We start from the raw sequence: 24,727 nt of genomic DNA, 5'->3' as shown, positions 1-24,727 counted from the left end.
CCCTCATGTTTTCTCTTAGCCGTTTTCCGTTCACGGACATGCCAGCCACGCCCAGCCGGCTCCTGGGCTACAAATTCCCACCTTCTCTTGTCTGGAATTGAGCCCAATCTCGCTGACCTAGTATAAAACCCCACTGTAGTAGACGCCCTGAATAAAGTTTGCCTTACCGTTAACAAGTGTCAGCGATAACTTTTCTGTAACTCTTCCATCCACAGGGGACTCGGACATGGGTTCACCAACCTGGTCACCCATCCTATTTGGCTTCAGCCTCTGCCTTATTTTCCTCGTGTCTGTAAAATCACAGGACTAGGACCTCGCTACTAAACATGTGGTCCTCAGAGCAGCAATACCAGCACCACCTGCGACTGTGTTAGAAACGCACAATCTTGGCTCCAAAAGTTATCCTTGTGGACCTTTTTCTTTTCTTTTTGTTTCGGCTGTCTTTCCTGTCCTGCCAGCTGTATGCTTGTATGTACATTTTTCAGTGTTTTCTGTGGACAATAAAAAGTTAAAAATGAATTCTAGGAGCAACTGCGTTAGCTGCGTCCGGCTGGGTTCTTCAGACGCAGGGCAGCGTTTGTGGAGACGGCTTCGCCCGCCGCTGAGGGGCTGCCGCAACCGGCCACAAGCCGTGAGGACGCGGTCCGCTCGCGGCGTGCTGCCTCCGCCCACCCCTACGAAACTCCGCCTCATCTTCCCCTCCGCCGGTCCCCGCCTGGCTGCCCGCGAGACCCCGACTGGCTCAGTCACAGCGGCCACCGGACTGCCGCGAAAACCCGGACTAACGGACTCCTGAAGTCGCTGGGGTCGCCGCGCCGGTGGCGGAGGGCCCTCACGGAGCATGCGCAGGGAGGGTGCGCGCACATGCGCAGTGACGGCGGAGGGTCGCGCGCTGGGTGTCTGGCGGCCGCGAGGCTGCGCGCGCGGTTGACGTGCTCGGTGGCTGCGGCGGCGGCGGCGGCAGGGCGTCAAGAGGGGAAGGGCGGGCGGGGCCGGGGGCTGAACCCGGAAGTGGGTCGGCGCCAGAGTGAGCGCGCCGGGAGTGGAGCTCAGCGGCCGGGAGCCAACGGGTAGCCCTGGGTTCCCGGTAATGGACGCGTGGGGCGTCTGCGCGGGGAGCGGGTTGGCGGGCGGCGGGGGCGCCCTCGGCGGCGTGGTCTCCACCCCGCGGGGCCTGAGGAGGCTCTGCTCCGGCGGCCGTCCCCCGGGTGACCCGCTCTCCTCTCCGCGCCTCCCGGGGCCGTCCCGCCGGGCGCCTCCGGCATTTGGACGCTCGCCGGCCCCGAGGAGGTGCGCCTAGCCGCCCCTGGGAAGCGTGTTAATGGGGGACGTGGGTTCCGCGGCCGCGACGGCCTGGTTGTCACTGTCCCCGCGCCCCTGCACCGCGAAGGTGGCTGCCTCGACCTGCACCCACGGCGGGCTCCGCGGAGCCTCCCCTCCTGCCCCCCTTTCCCCTACCCGTTTCGCGATCGGGCCTGCAAGGTGTTCTCTGCCTCCTTTAAAATTCTTTTGTTGGCTGTGTTTTCTAACCCGGCCCTCCTTGTTCTCCGCCCTAAAATCTCAGCCACGAATGAGTGGAAGCGGTGACTTTATCATAATTTAGTTCTCGTTTAGGAAGGATTTGTTGGCAACGCCGCGAATGATTTAGGATGGCTTGGCCATGCAGTTATTTTTCATGGTTCTTAACTCTTTTCGCAGACCATGCAACCCTCGGGCACGCCCCTCCAGAAGCTGTGATCCAAGACAATCTAGTTTTCCTTTATAAATCCCTCAAGACACTTATGAAGTTTCTTGTTCTGATACCGTTGTACTGCAATGAAGAAAAGGAGAAAGGTTACTTCACATCTTGACGAGAAGATCCATCTAGGCTACCATAAAGATTCTTCGCAAGGAAATGTTGCAGTGGAGTGTGAGCAAGTAACCTACACGCATTCCACGGAAAGACCAGCTCCTGAAGCTCTTCGCTGTTATCAGGAACTTCCTCCCTCTCCGGATCAGAGAAAACTTCTGAGTTCTTTGCAGTACAATAAGAACTTGCTGAAGTATTTAAATGATGATAGGCAGAAGCAGCCGTCTTTCTGTGACTTACTTATCGTAGTAGAAGGAAAAGAATTTAGTGCGCACAAAGTCGTCGTTGCTGTTGGCAGTAGTTATTTTCATGCGTGTTTGAGCAAAAATCCAAGCACGGATGTTGTCACCCTGGATCACGTAACGCACTCCGTTTTTCAGCATTTGCTTGAATTTCTTTACACATCAGAATTTTTTGTGTACAAATATGAAATCCCACTTGTTTTAGAGGCTGCGAAATTCCTGGATATTATAGATGCAGTTAAGCTGCTAAATAACGAAAATGTTGCCACTTTTCAGTCTGAGCTAACTGAAAAATCATCACCAGAAGAAACACTAAGTGAGTTAACTGGAAGACTGTCGAGTAATCATCAGTGTAAATTCTGTAGTAGACATTTTTGTTATAAGAAGTCTTTAGAGAATCATTTGGCGAAAACCCATAGATCCCTTTTATTAGGGAAAAAGCATGGGTTAAAAATGCTGGAGAGAAGTTTTTCCGCAAGGAGATCGAAACGGAATCGGAAGTGCCCTGTTAAGTTTGATGACACCAGTGATGATGAACAAGAAAGTGGTGATGGGTCAGAGAATTTGAATCAAGACAGTTTTGATAAGGAAAAGTCAGATAGAAATGATTCTGAGGATCCCGGCAGTGAATGTAATGCTGAAGAGGATGAGCTAGAGGAGGAAATGTCAGATGAATACTCTGACATTGAAGAGCACAGTGAAAAGGATCCCAATGATGCAGAAGAGGAGCCTGAGGCTGGTGATTCTGTCCGAAGCATTCATGAGGGATTAACCCCTGTAGTCATTCAGAACAGTAACAAAAAAATATTGCAGTGTCCCAAATGCGATAAGACATTTGACCGCATAGGTAAGAAAAGAAAGCTTGTTTCCTGTCTCTAATAACTTACTTTTCATGGATATTTTAAAGGTGATAGTTGGAAACTAAACTTTGAAAGTAACTTTTTTTTTTTTTTTTTTTTGCGGTACGCGGGCTTCTCTCTGTTGTGGCCTCTCCCATTGCGGAGCACAGGCTCTGGACGCGCAGGCTCAGCGGCCATGGCTCACAGGCCCAGCTGCTCCGCAGCATGCGGGATCTTCCCAGACCGGGGCACGAACCCGTGTCCCCTGCATCGGCAGGCGGACTCTCAACCACTGCGCCACCAGGGAAGCCCCTGAAAGTAACTTTTAAAAAGAAAACTTAAGTAGGGAGGATATTTGATTTTTGATACATATTTTATCCTGTTATAGGTTTGTTGTGATTCAGGAATTAAGTATTTATATTACCCTTTATTTTCTCTTCCTCATGTCCTGGCAGTAGGTGACAGATGATTTGTTCCTGTATTTAGTGTGAAAAATTCCAGAGTATCAATAATTACGAAGGTAGAGCTTTGATTTATATGCTAATTTAATTTCATAGGTAACTGATATTTTTGAGTCATTATAGAAAATTGAATTAGGTTATATTAGATATAATTTAATAATTTGTATACTATTTCCCCTTGAGCATGGTAATATGTGAGTCATAAATACAGTCACTTTTCCAGTATCCAGTACTGTTTAGAATTGGGATGTTTCAGGTTAGTCTAATACATAGTTAGGAATAAAACTGTGCTAAATGTAGTTTCATTCTGTAGACAGAGACTTAAAGAAGTATCCTAATAATATTCTTGAGTTATTATAATAATGAATAAATCAACTTTTTCTTTATTATAAAAGCATATGTAGGAAATGTCTCTAACCTTAAGTTAAAAATTTATCAGTGAATATTTACTTTCAAGAGATCTAATATTTCCTAGTAAAATAATTTTTGGAGGTGTCTTATATGGACTTTCTAATGTGAACTTTTAAATTGCAGCAGTTCAGCTATTTACATATAAATCAAAGTTACAAAATTGGGAAATATATTCGACCGCATAGAATGATAAAAAGAAGAGATAATTGTAATTTGACCTTGTAAAATTACTTATACAGTTTAATATATCCCAATGTGTCTTGAAGTGTTGAGTTACTTGTTATTGGCATAGGTGGAAATTGGTTACATTTGCATTTACATAGGCATTGGTAATTATTTGCTCTCAAAATATTCTGATAGTATAAACTATGGCATAGCAGTGGTAACCTCTTTTTGCTTTTTATTATGCCATTGAATATTTTTTTCTAAATCAGAATGCTTTTGACAATCCAATTGAATAATTATTTATTGCTATTTTTACTGTGTTTAAGTTTCTATACAAATGAATAAAACAACTTTTTTTTGAGGAGGTCAGTTGGAAGAGTGCGGATACGAATAGCGTGTTAAACTCAGGTTGGTAAATGCTCCTGAAGAGCTGTGAACAGATGCTGTGAGGGATATAGAGAAGAGAACAACATTTTTGTATTGAGATACCTGACAACATTTCATCTTTCCAGTTGATTCTCTTTTTTAGACTTTGTATTCTTCGCACATGCTTCCTGTATTACACCTTAATTTGACCTAATTTGACTTGAGGTGTGTGGGCAGAGGTCAGTTTGCAAATGGCATTGTAGGCCTCAAACTGTCCTATCGAGCACTAACTAGGCCTGTGAGATACGTTATGAGCAAGGGGTTCTGTGTTCAGGTAAGACGGGGATAACTATACTCATCTATCTGTATTAATGCTCTCCAATTCTTCAGTAAAGAAACCTGTTCATTTTACTTAACCTGGCATTTCCTCAAATAATTTTACCATTAGACACTTTTGGGGTTCTCCTTGGAAACTCCCAGGAAAGTAGAGTTCTGTGCACACTATTTGGGGAGAGAGTGCTCAAGGTCAAGGTCCTAATGTACTAAGAGGAAGGCATTTTGCAGCTTTTTTGACCAAATTCAGTTCAGATAATCAGATAATTGTGGGAATCAGTAGGGCACATTGTCAGCTTATTTCCAGCCTCCTTCCTGAATGTATTTTACATTATACCCCTCTTATTGAGCCCCTCTCTTGCTTAGCTTCATTGGGGCTTGCTGGCTTTTCCCCAGTACAGAGAAAGAGAGAGAGCAAGCAAGAGATTGAGATTGTGATTTTATCATATTGGTTACAAAGTATGAGCTGTGGTGATGTCAGACTGCCTGCATTTTTGAATCCAGGACTTATGTGAGTTGCTTAACCTGTGTGTGTACTTTTGTTTCCTCACAGATAGAGTGGGGTGATACTAATGGTACCTTCTCATGGGGGTTACTATGAGGATTAAATGGGATAGTCCTTGTGAATCACTTAAAATATCGTGTGAAATTTAGGTGTGTAGGGAATGCTAGCTTCTCTTATTCATCATTAATGCAGTTTTTGAGTGTCTCTACTATGCCAAATAAATGTGAAATGATATATTCTCTGTCCTCAGGAATCTTAGAGGTTAATGAGTACGTGCACAAATACAATTATATTACAGTAAGATCATCTTATCAGGACAAATACAGAGGCTTATAGGAATCAGGAAAGATTTCACGGAGCAGGTAGCATTTGAGCTCAAACCTAAAGAATAGGGAGGAACTTACAAGGCAGAAGGACCACAACTGCAAAGACCTGAAGGTAGCTGTGTTCTGGAAATTGCTAAGGGCAGCGTGATTTCGGGGTGGGTAAGGAGGCATAATGAAAATAACAAGAGGTGAGGATTGGCAAGTAAGCAGAGGTCAAGTTTTGAATGGTTTGTATGCAGTACAGAGGAGTTTTTATCTAGTAAGTGATAGAAAGTTGAGAAAACTTTGACAAAGGAAATGACGGCCATAGGAGTTTTAGAAAGATACTCTGGCTTCAGTGATGAGAAGGAAGTTGGAGGTGTTGCAGGCTTGGACTAGGAAGATGAGCAGCATTGGGAACGGGATGTGGGACGGGAGTAGATCAGAGGTGCCCCGAATATAGGCTTCAGTGGACTGGTGATGGGTAGAGTGAAAAGAATATGCGGATGGAGAAGACCTGTGTTTCTTAGATGTCCTCCTTTATCATCCCTATCAGAAGTCCTCTTTATTCTTAAAATAAAACAGTTCAAGGGCTACTTTCCAGTAATCCTCATATCACCCACATTTCTGTCATAGGATTTTAATCCTTTCATAGGATTCCACCTAGAATTTTTGTTGTTATTTCCCTACATCATTAGATTGTGAGCTTGAAGGTTTTGTATGTTACTTTTGGTAGTATCCTTCATGATACCCCAGGTCATTTCAGATAATAAGTTTTCAGTAAGCTCTTGTTTAATTGAACTAAGGTGAAAGGTTGACTCTGACTTTGGACTTGTAAGAAGCCTTTAACTTGCTGTCTCAGAGTGGGTTTAGGAGAGAGAATTAATAGGCTCTGAGACCTTCTGCTGGAACCATTAGCTCCACAGAATGTAGTATGGTAATTTGATTCCAGCACTTTGGATCTTTTATCTTTTTTGAAGTGCTTAATAGTTGCTCAGAGTGAGATTCCTGATCCAGTTGTATTTTTTTTTCCTTAGGCTCCCAGCTGTCCTCCTCTCAGCCTATTCTCATGCAAATAAGAGTCCTTTGACCTTTCCCCCTTGTACCGAAAACCTAGCTGGTGAAAAGGCAAAAATGGTGAGAAGATGACAGATGGGGGTGAGAGAAAAAATTTGGATAATTTATCTTTTTTGTCGTTCCTACTGGGAACTAAAATCTTTCCTTAGATTAAATTTAATCTTTTCTAGAGGTAGAAAATGTTTAAAAACTTAAAAAAAAAAAAAGTGACTGTGTAGACCATCCTGACAGATTCTGCTTGGTTCTGAATAGAAAAGAGTAATGACAGTAGCATAATTCTCTACTTTAATGTTAAATATTTTAGTTAAATATTCCTTAGGGCATGCCCAATGAATAAATTCAAGGTTAATTTAAGATTTGGCATATGAGATATAATGAGCAAATTTGGTGATGTTTCTCTTTGTAAAACCTCCATACGAAATCTGATAATAATTTTGCATGACCCATATGGAGTGAAGCCCAAGGTCAAGTTTTGTTATGTGAAAATATCTTTATTTTGTGTGTCCTGATTTGGGACACAATTCATACTGGGATTCCATCAGAAAAATGCTGTGGATGAAATTTCTTAATATTATTTGTTTTCTGTTGGTGATTAAGAATGGTGGGGCATAGTTTAGTGTTCTGTGAAAGAATACTGAGGGTTTGGGTTTTTTTGATGGAAACTATTTGATAACTTTGAAGTGAACATTTGATTTATACATTATTATTGAATTCCCCCCACCCCATAAGAAAAGAAACAGATATACGTGTTGATTGTGTTTATGCTGAGGAGAACCCCCACGCATCCCTACCAATTGATTTAAGCATGGGATTTCTTTGGACATTTATCTGACTTTGGGGTTCAGCGTTCCCTCAGAAGTTGTGTCTCTTCTGTTGGTCAGAAATTCAAATCCATGCAGATAACAGGTCCTGCAATGCCTCTGTGCATTAAATTTGAATTAATAACATAACAAAAATGTTTTTTTACTTTAGAGGTTCTAAATGTTATAGTGAATTATTCAAATTTATGTATTTTCATTGGTCTCTTTGGACTGTGCTGAATTTATTTTAAAATGATTTTATTTTTTTCTTTTTGTTTTTTGGTTAAATCCTGTTAAGTTTACTGGTCTGTAGGCAAATGGAAGTTTAACAATCAAAAGTGGTTTTCCTTTTTAATTTAACTGCCACTTGATGGCTTTAATATTCAACTACATATAACTTAATTTTTATTTGCAAGCAAGAATTTCTTGACTACAAATAAACGGAAAATTCTACTAATTGATCTTTCCAGCAAAGGCATTTTCATAGAAAATAAAAGTTCTGGTTAAGATTTTTCTTATAATTAAAGATTTTTATTAAGTTGCTCTTCCTGTTCACTTGGGTGTAAAAAATCAGGAGACTTGAGCGGTAGGGGGTTGATAAGTTAGCCTTCAGTCCTGAGAGTCTGTGCTAAGCAGGCACAGTCAATCCCCAGGTAAGAATGGTCCTGTTCCAAAAATCACTTGTAACTTAGTCACTTAAAATCATACTGTGTACTCTTGATTCATTTCCATAATTTAAAAAGCAAGTTTATGAAAAATGTGAAAACTTTCACAATCAAGGAAAACTTTTTTTTTTTAATTCCATAAAATGACCCCTACCTTTGCCAAATTAGAATTGTGGGTTATTAGTACATATTGATAATGTTTAGATTCTGTACCTTTTCTCATATCCAGTAGATGTGTAACAAATATTAAGGAATCCAATACAAGCATACCATATTATAATAGAGGAAGATTAAAATCAACTCAGAAAACATTTCCCCAAAGAAATTATGTTATAGAAGTATTGGTCTGGTTATACCCTGCAAAAAGTAATAAAAATCAGTGCTTTTCCAACTTTTTTGGGGGGGATGGTTCAAGGTCAGAAATACATATATTATTATGCTATATACATATGTATGTATATATATATATGTGCTTATACATGCACTGAAGCAAAATAATTGCTTGAATCTAGTGTGAATGCACTCTGATATTTTCTACTTTGTTCTGTTCCTTTTTTCCCCCCAGTGCTAATCATAACCCACAGAATTGATTTTATTGACACTAATGATTTTTAGTTTGTGAAACACTGATCTAAGCCATAATGTAGCTCAACTCTTGTTTTTGAGAACCTACTTGTTATTTGTGATGTCTGTGGAAAGATTTCGCCTTGGGACACACAAGCACGCCTCTCCCCCAGGCAAGCCCCATATTAGCTCTGATCCCTTGACCACAGCAGGGGAACTGGTGGTACTCCGGTGTGTATACATGTATCAATGCGGTCATGCCCCCGCAGTGGCAGAGGGCGAACTGAGGAGATACTAGGCGTTTTTAGCAATGGCCAGGGGACAAAGTCAAGTTCTTACAGTATTTTCAGAGATCTGAAACTCCAGTTTGATCAGTTATAACATATTCATAAACCAGGTGTATGCATATTTATACTTGAGATATATCTATGTGCCCGTCCTGTGGCCAGTAATCCTAATAATAATAATAATGATGATGATGATGATTATGATGATGACTAATATTTACTAATGCTTACTGTGTGCTAGAATGTTTTAAGTGTCGTGTATATATTAATTTGTTTACTTCTCACAGCCCCATGAAGTGTTAATAACGCAGGTAGACAGAGGTTAAATTACTGGCTTGATTAAGATCACACAGCTAATTTAGTAGGTGCCCAAACACTGGCTGAGTTTCCTGACTACATGCATGTAAAAGTTGCATAGATCATCATCATATGGTCAGTACCTAAATACCTACTGGATTTTTATCATAATTTTGTTTTACTTTGCTTATGATTGTCATTCTTCCCCCCACCTTAAAGAAAATACCTTGGTTCCCTTTCCTCAATATTCTTATGTAAGTGCAGTGCAGTTAATTTTTAGATAATATACTGTGTTTATTAAATATAGTCATATTTAGATACATGTAATAAATTGGTGAATGCATTTACTAAGTAGATGAATAATTTTGATTATCTTTTTTCCTCAGTGGCCTTTGAATATTTTGGGTTTTATCTAATCTCCATGATATATTTATGATTTATATATTTTTTAAAAGTGTATGGATGAAATGCTGTACTTTCACATTAGCTTTAGGCTGAAGAAAAATTTATACTTTTTGTTTTTCAGAACAAAGCAAAGCTAAGCTTTTCATTGAAAATTACTCTTCATATTGATAGTATTTTTTCTTATTTTTATTGCCTTTCACTCGGAAGTATCCTTAATTGAGATTTCTGTTTTAAGCTACTAGATGTGCACATTCACAACTTGATTACAGGTTAATAATAATGGCCAACATTAATTGATAGCTTATAATGGTTTGACACAGTTATAAGTGTTTTATGTGAATTAATTTATGTATTATTACAACAGTCCTCTGAGGTAAATCTATTATTCCATTATTATTTTTTCAGATGAGAAAGATATGAGGCTTAGAAAGGTTACTTGTCCAAGGTCACATAGCCTGCAATTTAAAGAATTGGGATTCATATCCAGGTGGCTGGATCCAGGGTCTGTGCCCCTACCTATGATGCTGTTCTGCCTCTCTAACGTGGAAATTTATATTCTAAATAATGATGTAAAAGAATTTTAGTATAAGTAGGAATATAAATAAGATTTAAGCCAAAATGTATCCTTGTGTTTCAGTTTTTATTGTCACTTTTCTCTTTGGACAGGCTGTGTTAAAATTTCTTTTTTTTATTTTATATTTTTTTATTGAACTATAGTTAATATATAATATTGTATTAGTTTCAAGTGTACAGCAAGATTATTCAGTTATATATATATATATATATATTTTTTTTAGATTCTTTTCCATGATAGATTTGTTATGTCTGTGAGTCTGTTTCTGTTTGTAAATAAGTTCATTTGTATTTTTTTAGATTCCACATATAAATGAGAATAATATTTGTCTTTGTCTGGCTTACTTCACTTGGTATGATAATCTCTAGGTCCATCCATGTTGCTGCAAATGTCAATATTTCATTATTTTTATGAGTGGGTAATATTTCATTGTATATATATATTACATATATATACATATATATATATTACATATATATATAATATATATATATATATATTATATATATATATATATATATACCACATCTTCTTTATCCATTCATCTGTCAGTGGACATTTAGGTTGCTTCCAGGTCTTGGCTGTTGTAAATAGTGCTGCTGTGAACATTGGTGTGTATGAAACTTTTTGAATTAGTTTTTGTCTTTTCTGGATATATGCCCAGGAGTGAGATTGCTGGATCATATGGTAACTCTATTTTTACTTTTTTTAAGGAACCTCCATACTGTTTTCCATAGTGGCTGCACCAATTTACATTCCCAACAGTGTAGGAGGGTTAAAATTTTTTGATTCTTTCTATTGGAAATACCTGTAACATTTGTTTGGAACTCAGATATGCATTCAGAATATAATACAAATCTCACATTAATATGTCTGTACATTATACCTGTTCATGTTTTCCTTTTCTTACTTCCCTTGATACTGCCCATATATATTGGCCTTAGTAGCTTAGTATTAAACATGCAGTCAAGTACAGGTGATTTACTTGTGTCTTAATGTCTTATAAGTTGGAGAGGTCTTGTAGGAATGGACTGTAGTGAAGTATAAATTTTGCTGAGTATACTAGATTTGTAGTACCCTTTCCAGATTACCTTCTTTGTGAAGACAGATGAAAATATATGATACATAACATATTATATTGACTTTTATAATATTTTTAAAAGGTCTGCCAAATCTGAAAATTCCTTTCAATTCATGGCTTCTACATATACTGTTAATCAGGAGATTTTATTCCACTGTCAAATTTCAATCACTATGTAGTAAATGTACTGAATTTAATTTTAACTTCTATCTTTTTATAGGAAAATATGAGAGCCACACACGTGTTCACACAGGTGAGAAGCCCTTTGAGTGTGATATTTGTCACCAGCGCTATTCGACAAAGTCTAACCTAACTGTTCACAGAAAGAAGCACAGTAATGAAACAGAATTTCATAAGAAGGAGCACAAGTGCCCTTATTGTAATAAACTTCATGCAAGCAAGAAGACTTTAGCCAAGCATGTTAAGAGGCAAGTATTATCTTGCTTCCGTAATATACTTTAGTGTGCCTTCTAGTTTAAATATGTAGTGAGCTAAAAACATCTATGGGGTGCTTGTCTCCAATTCTTTCATTGCTTAACATTTTCTAGACTACAAATTTATTAAGAAAAGAACAGCAAATGTTAGTTCATATTTTTTACTATTGCTATTGAGATGAAGTTTTTTGATACTGAAACAAAAACTATAGTCTATACTATAGAAGTTTAAGATACAGAATTTTTGTTATCCTGGGTTTTCTGTCTTGGGTTTTGGCAAGTATGTTTTCAACCTATATGGTTTTAGAACTGTAGGAAACTTATTCCTCATGCTCAACTTTGTCTTTAGTGTATGAAAATTTGTGGGAGAAAGAATGTTTAGTATAGTATTGCATATTTAACTTTGAGAAATTAAATTTACTGAAATATGGACTAAAACAAGTCAAGTGAATTGCATTGAAGATTATCTGTGAATAGATAGGTTCCTGAATATATGTTAAGTCTGATTACTTTGACTATTTCTGCATAACTTTAGGCACACATATTCATATATTAAAATAGCAATACCTGTATTCTTAAAGTACTCAAATGTGCCTGTCTCTTTAAGAAATGAATCAGTGCCTGATTCTTGTAATCACTGTCAACATATCAGATAGAATATTGGCTTAACTAATATAATCTTTTCCTGACAGCCTTTTAATTTTTTTCTTATAGATTTCATCCTGAAAATGCACAAGAATTTATTTCCATTAAGAAGACTAAGAGTGAAAGTTGGAAATGTGATGTAAGAGATTTTAATTCGTAGTAGAAAACTAAATTCAATGTAGTGTGACCTTTTGGGAAAGTAATTAAATTTTAAAGTAATATAAACTTAGCTTATATCACTTTTAGAATCTCTCTTTTATACAATGTTATCCTAATATTTTTGTAAATTAAGCCTGGTATGAGTTTTTAAATGATGGACCTGAAAAATAGAAATCCTAGTTTTTATTTTTATTGTAATCACTATACCATGTTTTTATAGTTGTCTGAAACTGTGATGTTACTGTTGTACAGAATATAAAATGTTAGAATTTTCCCTCCATTTCTGGTTGTCTGTTGCTATATATCAAACCACCTCAAAACTTAGTGGCCTTGAATTACCATTTCATTGTATCTCATCATTTTTGGGGTCAGTAATATAAATGGGGACAGGATTTTGCTAGGCAGTTCTTCTGTTCTACATGGTGTCAGCTGAAGTCACTCAGTTGTTTTCAGCTGATGGATGGTCTGTCTATCTGGTCTGGTTTGGGGCTGCTTCCAAAGTGCCTCACTCACATGGCTGGAAACCTGGTGTTGGTCGACAGAAGCTCAGCAAGGAGAGCTAGCTCTTCCTGGGGCTACTTGAACTCCCTTCTGGCACGGCAGCTGGGCTCCAGGAGTGAGTGTGTGTTCCAGGAAGCCGAGATAAACGCTCTCAGGCTTCTTATGGCCTCACCTCGGAAGTCTCAGAGCACCGCTTCTAACACGTTCTGTTGGTCACACAAGGCACTACAGCCAGGGAAGATTTAAGGGGAGTGGAATTATCTCTATTTTACAATGATAGGAGTAGCAAAGAATTTGTACATATTCTTATTCTACCACACCCCCTAAAGTACTTTTTCATTATTTAGGTAAATATTGTTTAAAAGAGTAATCAGATATCATTTTGTTTACTCCTAGGCTTCAACTTATATATTGGGTTGGCCAAAAAGTTCCTTCAGTTTTTAAATAAAAATAAAAGATGCATTTTTCATTTTCACCAAGAACTTTATTGAACAACGTATGCATTGTTTTGTTCCACTACCTTCTGCCATTTTTCAGGCAACTTCATAATTCCATCTTCCCAAAACTTTTTATCTTTTTAAGCAAAGAACTGTTCCAGGTGCCTTTTACAGTCTTCCAGGGAATTGAAATTTTTTCAATTAGAAGAGTTTTGTAAAGACCGAAATAAATGGAAATCCGAAGGTGCAATGTCTGGTGAATACGACAGATGAATCAGAACTTCGCAGCCAAGCTCTAACAGTTTTTTGCCTGGTCACCAAAGAAACATGCGGTCTTGTGGTATCCTGATGGAAGATTATGTGTTTTCTGCTGACTAATTCTGTACGCTTTTCATCAAGTGCTGCTTTTAGTTGGTCTGGGAGTGCTACTTGGAATTGTTTGGTTTTCCAGAAGGAGCTCGTAATAGAGGACTCCTTTCTAAACCCACCATATACCCAACATCACCTTCTTTGGATGAAGACTGGCCTTTGGTGTGGTTGGTGGTGGTTCATTTCACTTGCCCCATGATCTCTTCTGTTCCGCATTATTGTACAGTATCCACTTTTCATCGCCCATCACAATTTGTTTTAAAAACGGAACGTTTTCGTTATGTTTAAGTAGAGAATCGTATGCGGAAATATGGTCGAAGGTTTTTTTCGCTTAACTTATGTGGAACCCAAACATCAAAGCAATTAGCATAACCAAGCTGGTGCAAATGATTTTCAGCTTTTGATTTGGATATTTTGAGTATGTTGGCTATCTCCCACGTGGAATAACATTGATTGTTCTAGTGAATGGCTTGATTTGATCGCTATCAACTTCAACTGGTCTACCCCAAAGTGGAGCATCGTCCAGCGAGAAATCTCCAGCACGAAACTTCACAGACCACTTTTGACACGTTTGATCAGTCACAACACCTTCTCCATACACTGAACAAATCTTTGCGTTTCAGCTGTGTTTTTACCTTTCTTGAAATAACAAAGCGTAATATGCCGAAAATGTTACTTTTTTTCTTCCATCTTCAATATTAAAATGGCCACACAAAAATTCACCAATTTTGATACTTTTCTAAAAAAATGCACACTGATATGACAGCTGTCACAATACAATCTAACAAAATTATTTTGAATGAAGTTAAAGACAACTAAGTGCTACTAGAGCCATCTTATGGAAAAAACCAAATGAACCTTTTGGCCAACCCAATACACGACAAGATTCTCACCATTTCTCTGATTTCAGCTTCTAGGAAATGAAGTTAATTATTAATTATTTGGATCTTTATAAGATGGTTTCTTCTCCTTACTAAGTTTCATCATCCTCAGCTGCAAAATGATAACAATTATATCTACCTCTTAGGTTTATTGTGAGAATTAAGTAAAATAATCCATGAATTACTTAGCATTGTGCCTGGTATATAGTACATGCTGTGCTGTTGTTGTACCTGGAGTATAATACATGCTGTGTTGTTATACCTGGTATATAGTACATGCTATGTTATACCTGGTGTATAGTACATGCTGTGTTATACCTGGTGTATAGTACATGCTGTGTTATACCTGGTGTATAGTACATGCTGTGTTATACCTGGTGTATAGTACACGCTGTGTTATACCTGGTGTATAGTACATGCTGTGTTATACCTGGAGTATAGTACACACTGTGTTGTTATACCTGGTGTATAGTACACGCTATGTTATACCTGGTGTATAGTACATGCTGTGTTATACCTGGTGTATAGTACACGCCGTGTTATACCTGGTGTATAGTACATGCCGTGTTATACCTGGTGTATAGTACACACTGTGTTGTTATACCTGGTGTATAGTACATGCTATGTTGTTACATACCTGGCATATAGTATATGCTGTGTTGTTATACCTGGTGTATAGTACATGCTGTGTTGTTATACCTGGTGTATAGTACATGCTGTATTGTGGTGGTTGTTATGCTTGGTGTATCGGACATGCTATATTGTTACAGCAGTTCCTCCTCCCCTTTTCTAAATCTGATGTCTGCCAAATTTCTTTAAAATGTTGTATCTATTATTTCTGACCACCTCAGAGATAAACTTTTTAAAGTAATTTTTCTGACGTTTCTTACTCCTATTCCTAATCAAATATATGGCAAGCATGATAAAACCTTTATTCATAACATATAATTGATTTAAAATATAAATTTAATGGATTTAGAAATGTTGACCAGGATTAAGATAGTAGGATTACTGTCTGATCTTAGGAATTAGCCTATTAGAAATGTAAGGTGTTGAAATTTAGCTAACTTTAGTACTAATTTAAAATAAATTCTTACTGTAATTCCTCCAAGGTATTTTTTCTGCACAATAGTTGATTATACTTCTGGTAAGTTTTTTCTTTTAGGAGAAATTTCTCTTTAGCTACTTGAATATATGTGTTTATTTCTCATCATGAGCTTTGTATTTTTATTTTAAATTCAGGTTCCCTTACATTTTATGTGCATTTTCTATTAGATTTGTAAGAAATCTTTTACTCGAAGACCACACTTGGAGGAACATATGATTCTCCATTCTCAAGATAAACCTTTTAAGTGTACCTATTGTGAAGAACATTTTAAATCACGATTTGCACGGTTAAAGCATCAAGAAAAGTTCCATCTGGGTAAGCAGATTAATTTTCCTAGGAGCAGCATAGCAACTGTTGGTGGTCACGTCATGCTGGAGGAGGCTGCTGCTGTTGAATCACTGAGGAGAAGGAGGTCGTGTACGTGGGGAGGGGTACTGGATTTGCTGCCATTCTTGGAGATGAGTAAATATGGGGTTTGTTTTGTTTTCTTTTCTGGTGACAGATGTGTTCATGGTCATAACTCCATTTATTTATAGTTGATTGTTGGATAGGTTTGTGAGTGACTGGGGGTAGGCATTTTTGTCTTGGAAAAAACTCGTTTTTCAGAGAGTGTAGTAAACTTAGTTTACTTGAAATTCAGTACTGTGTTTGATGAATTCTCTCCCTCATGCTTATGGCCAAGGTTGAGACTTGTGTTCCAGATGGTAGTACAGTTAGGTACATTTATGACAGTTAATCCCAATAATGAATTATCATCTTTCAAGTAGCCTTTTCCCTATCCTATTCAATGTTTTTATTGACAACTTAGATAAAAATAATATATTTCATGCTTTATCAATATGCTACATGACATAAAGCTGGCAGGGGTAGTTGATACAGCAGAAAATAAAGAAGTAAAAAGAAAAACTCTGCTGTAAAAAAAAAAAGTTAAAATAAGTTAAAATTAATTAAGAATAAAGACAAAGTTGTACACATGGGAATGATCTGACTTTTTTTAATCATTGGGAGTTGCAGAGCTGTAAAATAGTACAGAATCCAAATGCCTCACTTTTCAGATGGGCTTATTAATAGCAGAGGCACAGTCTGAACCAATAACGTCATATGACTGACAAAAAAAACTGTAGTTTTAACAATACATTAATAAAAATGTATTGTTCAGAATTAGGAAGGTAATCATCTGGCTGATTTTAAATTGATCTGGAATATTGCATTCATTTATGGATACCACATTCAAGATGGATATTGACATATATTCTAGAGGTGGGTAATTATGGCAACATAGGGCTTTAAAATCATGTCATCTGAAAAACTTTTGAAGGACCTTGAAGTATTTTGTTTGGGAAAGGGAGACAGAACAGCCATCTTCAGATATTTTCAAGGCTCTATTGCACAATGAGGAATACAGTTGCCCCTCAGTATCCATGGGGGTTGGTTCCAGGACCTCTCCAGATACCCAAATCCAAGGATGCCCCAGTCCCTTGTATAAAATGGTGTAGCATTTGCATATAACCTGTGCACATCCTCCTGTATACTTTAAATCATCTTCAGATTACTTATAATACCTAATACAATGTAAATACTATTTAAATAGCTGTAAATACAATATAAATGCTATGTAAATGGTCGCCAGTGCCTGGCAAATTCAAGTTTTGCTTTTTGGAACTTTCTGGAATTTTTTTTCAAATATTTTCTACCTGGAGTTAGTTGAATCCACACATATCGGGGCGGGGTGGAGGGGGGAAGCAAGCTGAGTTATACTTCTTTTTCACACATCCTTTGTCATCCTTTCAGTTTGCCCTTCAGTAGAACTCTGTCTTCTCTCCAGTTATTTGGTAAAATCATGGTGAAATTTTAAATCCAGCTAAGGTCAATATTACTGTAAGAAATTTGTATTTAATTTTGTACGACTAAATAGAAATGTGCCACAGTCTTTTCGGTAGAGGCAGTGTCATTAAGATCTTTTGGCTCTAAGGAGCATCAGTGCCTTTCCAAACCATGAGCTCTCTTAGTGTTCTGTTGGTTCTTTAAAGCTTCTCATTACCTCCTTTCCCCAGAAATTCGATATGTAACATTTTTTAGTTTGACCCAGTCTGATTTCAAACTAGGAACTGGCTGTTTCAGTTTATAATAAACTCATTAGTTTATTCAGCTTTTGTTATATTAGATTCCTGGTGCCATACTCAGCTTTAGGAATATAGAGAGGATTGTAACCTGTCTGCTGGGAATACGATAAATAGTCTAGAAGGGAAGAGAAAACTATAAATAAATAATTGATTGTGTAAAAAATAATAATTGTGTAAAAAATAATTGATTGTGTTATGATATATGCAATAGTAGTGTTAGGTATGAATTTATAACATACGTATGAAATTTAACTTAGTATCTATTCTTAAAGTTTAGATGCACACTATTTTTTCCTTTTTAGGTCCTTTTCCATGTGATATATGCGGTCGCCAGTTTAACGACACTGGAAATTTGAAACGCCATATAGAGTGTACCCATGGTGGAAAGAGAAAATGGACTTGCTTTATCTGTGGGAAATCAGTACGAGAAAGGTGAGGAATTATCTAAATACCCAGAAACATCCTGGTACTGTTATGTAGAAATAATTAATGAATGCATTTTATAAGGATTAGGGTAACACAAGACACAAGATACTTGAATTATGCTTTAATTTGAAATTTAAGGATAAAAGAAATTATGTAATATGTTATAGAAGGTTGTTTATTCATTCAGTTATTTATTTTAAAGACATAAGCTACAAAGACAGACAGAAAAATGACAACAGCAACACAGGTTTGGAAGCTAGAAAGCAGATGTATCAGTGGTAACTGACTTAGCAGATCTGAGGAAGACAAATCCCGAAGTGGCAATGGAGAAATTGAGAACCTAGCTTACCTCCCAGAATCCACAAAAGGTATGGGAACTGGCAGTCTCAGATACCTCTGGAACTAGGGGGAAGGACAGGCGGAGTAAGGAGCACTAGAGTCAGAACTGCTCTAGAAGTTAAGTTAGATCATTGGCTTCTCTCCCGTCACCCACACAGGCCGTTGCTGCTGGACATCTTGGCTTTTAGATTTTACCCTTCAGACAGTAGATTAGAAAACAATTCCTTGAAAACATGAGCAACCAAAGGACAAATATCTTCCCTGGTAAATAATACACCCAGACCACCTACAGTGAAACACAGAGTCATCAAGACCTACCCATGCTCCTTGATCATCCCAGCTGTGTTTAGCCTATCACACTTAATCATGAGCAGATAGTGAAGAATTACAAGACACAGAAGGAGAACCTTTAACATGGGAGATTTATTCCAACACAAACAAAACGAAACAAAAACTTGAAGGAAACATATATGCAGGAAGAAGAAAACTTGCAAAAAAAGAAGTAAACAATTACTAGTATCCTCAGTTGAAGATATAGAATCCATTAAACAAGAACAGGATGTTATACAAATGAGTCACTGACGTGACAAATCAGAACTCCCAGAAATTCAAAGCATGATCCACAAAGTAAAGACCTTAACAGACGGATTGCAGGACAAAGTTAAGGGATCTCCAAAGAAGTAGAGCAAAAAAATACAGAATTGAAAAGTAAAGATTAGAACATTTGGAAACCAGGCAAGAGGTCCTGAAGGAAAGAACAGAGAAAATGGAAGGAATAAAATCATCACTGAAATAGTTCAAGATGATTTCCCAGAACTGAAAGACATGAGTTGCCAGACAGAAATGACCCATTAAATGCTTAGGACATTAGATGAAAATAAACCTACTCCAAGGTGCAGCACTATGATGTTTCAGAACACTGGGGACAAAGAGAAGCCTGTCTGTGCTTCTGTTTTTTCTAGGGAGAAAGTCACATACATGGAATTAAGAACGAGAGTTACTCGGACTTCTCTCTGAGCAGCAACACTGGAAGTAAGGTGGTCCAATTGTACCTTCAAAATTTGGAAAAAAAATAAATCCCAACCTAGAATTCTGTTCTTAATCAAACTGTCAACAAGTCTGAGGATAATAAAGATACTCTTCAGGATGTCAAAAACTTAGCTTTCACTGTAATCTTTCTCATGAAGCCCCTAGAAGGTGTGCTTCACCAGAATGAGAAAGTAAACTGATGAAGAGGAAGACCAGGGCAACAGGAAATAGGAATTTTAATACGGTAAAGAGGCAAAGGGAGTTCACGGGAGGATGGTGATTGAAGATCGCAGGATGTCACATGTGCAGGATGGTGAAAGAAGATCCCAGGATGTCACATGTGATTATGTGATGGGTACTGAGTCCACACTCGTAGTGGCCGTGACCCATGACATGTTGAGGGTAGTCAGTGCTAAGATCCCTGCTGACATGTTTCCTCTGTTAACTGGCGGACAGAACGCTGGAGTAGGTCTGACCCCAAGGCTTTATTGTTTCACTGTGGTAAGAACAGTTAACACGCGATCTACCCTCTTAGTACATGTTTGGGTGTCCAATGTGGTGTTGATAACCACAGGCGCCGTGCTGTACACTGGGTCTCTAGAACTTACTCATCTGTGTAACTGAAACCTCATACCCATGAACAGCAACTCCCCACGTCCCCCTCGCTGACCCAAATTTTCATCTGTATTCTGCTGGCTGTATAGTACCTATATGCTTAAGAGGCTCCTGCTGTTGTCTTTATGCCTGGCTGCTTGACTTAACTGAGATTACTCATTTCATTTCACAGAAATGTTCTTTTGTGATCTGTCCATGAGAACTAGACGTAGGTCATGGTACGCCTAGGAGCCAAATATACACAGCAGCCTACTCACTTTGACCGTGTCTCTGCCAGATTCCAGTACCAGGTCCCCTCCAGCCAGCCAGATGCTCTGGTTGGAATGAACCCTGTGCTTTGCAGTATTTGGTCGTGACTTTACTGCTGACAGGCTGGAAAGGGCTGGTGCCAACACCTGGAAGCTGAGCAGCCAGGCCGACACGGAGACCCTGCTGCTATTACCTTGTGGGCCCTTTATCCAGTAGTGGCCATATTGTTAGGTTTGTGCTTGCTACTCAGTTTTTCAAAAACATACGATATATAGTTTAGTGATTTGTACTATATAGGCAGTAAAGCAAAGAAAGGGCATACTTACATAAACGGTTATTTCTGAGAGAGGGACATGGTGGGGGATAGGACCAGGGAGGGGCATGTGGAGTGTTGTAAGGGATGGGAACGTTCTCTGTCTTGTCCTGCATATAAGCGTTTGGTACTGTTCTTTAAACAATATGTGTATATTTATATCCTTCAGTATATAGAAACTCATTATTTTAAAAAGATAAGAAATGCCACTTTCCTAAAAAAAAAACAAATGGGTATGATGGCAGGAAAATCAGTGTGCTATATTTATATGAAAACTTGTATTTACAGATTGGTAAATTATAGTTTATCTTATGCATTATAAATTTTTTTCCCTTAAAGGTCTTCCTGTAAAAACAAAAAGCAAACAAACCAAGAAAGAAAACAACCTTTCCATGTGTTTTCCTTTCTTCCCGCCCAAAATAACTTTGTCCATCCTTACTGAGCAGTGTATGTACGTGGGAAATCTCCGAATGTTAGAACTGTTGGAAATGCAGCAGTGGTTACACAGTGGTCCATCCAGGATTGGTAGGGCTAGCAAGAGTTGTGTCCTTTATGTGGTTTCCCTTTTTAACGTTGGCATCTGGAAATTACAAGTACCTGTAAAGTTTTCTTTGCCTTAAAACATTCTTTTAACAAGTTTTGAGCACATATTGGAAAGGAATAGTACTGATAAACTGGATTTCTTATATATTATTAAACACTGTCCACTAAAATTAACGTCAGTTTTACCTAATCAGTAGTGACAATCATGCATTTTTCATTTGTATTTCTTGGAAGTTTACATAAGCTATATATTAAATCTTTGAGCAAACCAATGGCAAAGGTGGCCAAAGTGAAATTATTTGCTTGTTTTAAGTAGAGAGACATAATAAACATGTTTATTATGCTGGTGCGACTAATCCAATAAAGAGCAAACATATTGTAGGAATAAGGGAATAACTGACATTGTTATCTGTTAGCTTGAACACTGTTCTAGTAAGCTTTCTAGAAATCTGTGTTTAATACATACGTTGGCATTAAAAAATCATTAGCTAAATATATATATATTTTTTAATGCAGAACTACTTTGAAAGAACATTTGAGAATCCATAGTGGAGAAAAGCCTCATCTTTGTAGTATTTGTGGGCAAAGTTTTCGTCATGGAAGCTCATACAGGTAGGTCAAGCCATTTTTTTCCCCAGTATTAGGTATGATAAAATTATATCTCCGTTTTAACTCTCTTTTCTTATCATTGCGTTAGTTGTTTGATGAATTAAAACATGTCTTAGCACTTGTGATAAGCAAAGTTGTGCAGAAAACTGTAGACTTCTGCCCCTACCTTTTAACATTCATTTTGTAATATAAAATATTTAAAAATATTTCCTCATCACTAAGTTTGGTGAATGCTTTGTCATTTAAATATTTCATTATTTTTCTTTGAATCAAAATTCATGAAAACTCTGTTGTTCTAAAGTTGGTGTATTTTTTCAGTCCTAATTATCAAAGAATATTTTGGTATGAAAATATGGCAAAATTGAAAACTCCAGGATTCTCAGTTTTAGAATGTTTTCTGAGTATTAGTTGTAACTTATGTAATATTTGTATAGCTGAGTGCTGACTACATTTGCAATTTATGAAAAGTAGTTTTTTAATGAATAAATAATAGATTACTTACTGTGAGATATGTATACAATTTTAAATTTTGTTAATATTCTTAAGAATCTAGTTTTTACACTATCATTTCTTACTTACCTCTTTTTAAGTTTAAACAGAATGTTTCCCCTTTAGATGTAGTCCAGTCCATTTACTGGTTTTAGTCATAGGGGAATTAATACCTGTTTGGACAACTTGAATGGGAAAGCTGTTCATTTCACTAGGATGTATTGATATATAGATGGAGGATTGTGGAGATAAAAGTAATTCAAATTAAATTAATTTTAATAACCTATTATAATAACCTTTTATAATCTGTTTTTGGGTGACTGAAATGAGCCACACTTTATTTGGTTAGTGTGAAGAAAAGTAGTAAAATGTGATTGTCAGAAAGTTGATTACTTATCAAATTTACTGAGTTCTCAACTGTCAGTGTATAAGTGGTGTCAGTTGTCCAGAATAGGACTAATCCTTAGTAATTTGCTATCATCATATGTTTAAGTCACTTGTGCACTTACCCCCTGTGTCCGATTCTAATTCCATCTGATTCAGTCCTCCTTTTGCTCCCTCTGCAACATCGGCTGACGCCCCTAGACATTTGGTAGGTTCCCAGAAGCAGATTTAGGATCTTAAAGTCAGGAAGGAGTATCATCCAGAGGTCGTGGGAGCCTGTGCAGATGTTGAAGTGCTGCTTTGAAACTGGTGAGTGGGAGCCCTGGAGTCAGGTGGTGAAAGTGGGAAGGACCTTGAAAGTCAGGAATGGAGCAAATAGTGGGTGAGCATGGTTGAGTAAGCAGCCAGCTCTCGTTATTTAGAGTTAACCAAGTTTTTTCCTTCTGTGTCACTAGTGTCAATGGGCTTCAATTTTTTTTTTCCTTCGGTGTCACTAGTGTCAATGGGCTTCAATTTTTTTTCTTTATAGACTTCACTTACGAGTACATCACGACGATAAAAGATACGAGTGCGATGAATGTGGGAAAACGTTCATTCGTCACGATCACCTTACAAAGCACAAGAAAATACATTCAGGTGAGGCGCGTTTTGTAATGATGTTTCCAAGATCCTTTTCAAAAACACCTGAAAACCACATCATGTTTATTTTGGCTGTAATTTAAATAATTTGGTATATTTGGTCACCCCTTTGTAATGCTGATTGTAAAAACCTTTTTTAAAAAGCATCTGAAAGAGACATAATTTTGTGGCATGTTTTTTGGTCACTGTGATTTTAATCATTTGGTTACCCTCTATGACCACAAACTGTATTTTAAAATTTGTTTTAATCAAATTCTCAAGGTTTGCATTTTGCATATTATGTAGATATGTGCAATAATTACTGTTGGCACTTCTTTGAAGGAAGAAGCCAAGATAATATTTCTCATTTTGATTGGATTTGAAAGAAGTTAGCAAAACTTGGATGCTTGAAGAGAGGTATTATAATTGGGGTGTTAAAGTTGATGTACTAGTGAATTTTTGAAGCCCTATCTTTGGAAGAGTACCTTAATAATCCTGATCAATTTCAGATCTTTATTCTGTATTTATAATTTTTATACTCTGGGGATTTCTTTCATATTTTCCTCTCAGATTGATGTTCAGGAAGTGCTAAAAGAGCCACCTATATGAGCACAATAATGGGAAAGAGCCATCTCTATGAGCCCAGTAGAACAGGTGATTATTATTATTATTTTAAACATAATTAAAATATAAAGTATGCAACAGGTATAACATTTTCTTAAATGACCCCAATGAGGCAGGTTGCGGTTGTTATTGCCACTTTTAAGAGATGCTAAAGGTCTGATGACTTTCTCACTGGAATTGCGCATTTCCATTTTCAGGAGGACAATTCTAAATTCCTAATCCTAGAGGTCACATGGTTTAATTGCACACAGGTGTTAAGTTGAGACTGGTTTTTAAAGGCCAAGCCTTTGTAACTGAATATAAGAATAAAGATGACAAATTGGACTCATCTAGAATTTTCCTTTATATTTGTATTTTGGCTCATTGCAAATGTAAGAAATCCCCACAGATGAAAAATCTTTTAAAAGTAAAGCACAAAGATCTGAAAATGTTCAGGTCCATTTTATAAACATAAGACAGCCTCATCTTGATTAAGTGTACGTTCATTTGAGGTGTTTGATATCCAGACTTACATATTCCTAAAAAACATCCTGAGTTTTGAGGTCCTTTCATTTATCTTACTCTGTTACACTGAAAGTCAGGGTTTGAAGTGTACAGCAAAAGGCT

General features: G+C 37.4%; 2 protein-coding genes across 2 annotated transcripts in view; one reads left to right on the top strand and one right to left on the bottom strand.

Annotated features, from left to right (window-relative positions):
* The window catches only part of CRB1 (crumbs cell polarity complex component 1), a gene marked incomplete at both ends in the record, with an annotated part of 253,942 nt that extends 253,690 nt beyond the window's left edge, over positions 1-252 (bottom strand). Inside the window, one exon of the mRNA XM_079697271.1 lies at positions 168-252. Within this exon, the coding sequence (XP_079553397.1) occupies positions 168-252 (85 nt within the window). The remainder of the gene's footprint in view (positions 1-167) is intronic.
* A 1,563-nt stretch (positions 253-1,815) lies between these two features.
* ZBTB41 (zinc finger and BTB domain containing 41) overlaps positions 1,816-24,727 on the top strand; it is a gene marked incomplete at both ends in the record, with an annotated part of 36,952 nt that continues 14,040 nt past the window's right edge. Inside the window, 7 exons of the mRNA XM_079728483.1 lie at positions 1,816-2,938; positions 11,447-11,654; positions 12,375-12,444; positions 15,928-16,075; positions 18,186-18,315; positions 21,914-22,009; positions 23,409-23,515. Coding sequence (XP_079584609.1) covers positions 1,816-2,938; positions 11,447-11,654; positions 12,375-12,444; positions 15,928-16,075; positions 18,186-18,315; positions 21,914-22,009; positions 23,409-23,515 — 1,882 coding nt within the window. The remainder of the gene's footprint in view (positions 2,939-11,446; positions 11,655-12,374; positions 12,445-15,927; positions 16,076-18,185; positions 18,316-21,913; positions 22,010-23,408; positions 23,516-24,727) is intronic.

Source organism: Hyperoodon ampullatus (assembly GCF_949752795.1).
Source record: "Hyperoodon ampullatus genome assembly, chromosome: 2".
In the NCBI taxonomy this organism is placed as follows: Eukaryota; Metazoa; Chordata; class Mammalia; order Artiodactyla; family Ziphiidae; genus Hyperoodon; species Hyperoodon ampullatus.
The sequence above is the reverse complement of the archived record's forward strand: the minus strand, read 5'-3'. Positions and strand labels throughout refer to the sequence as shown.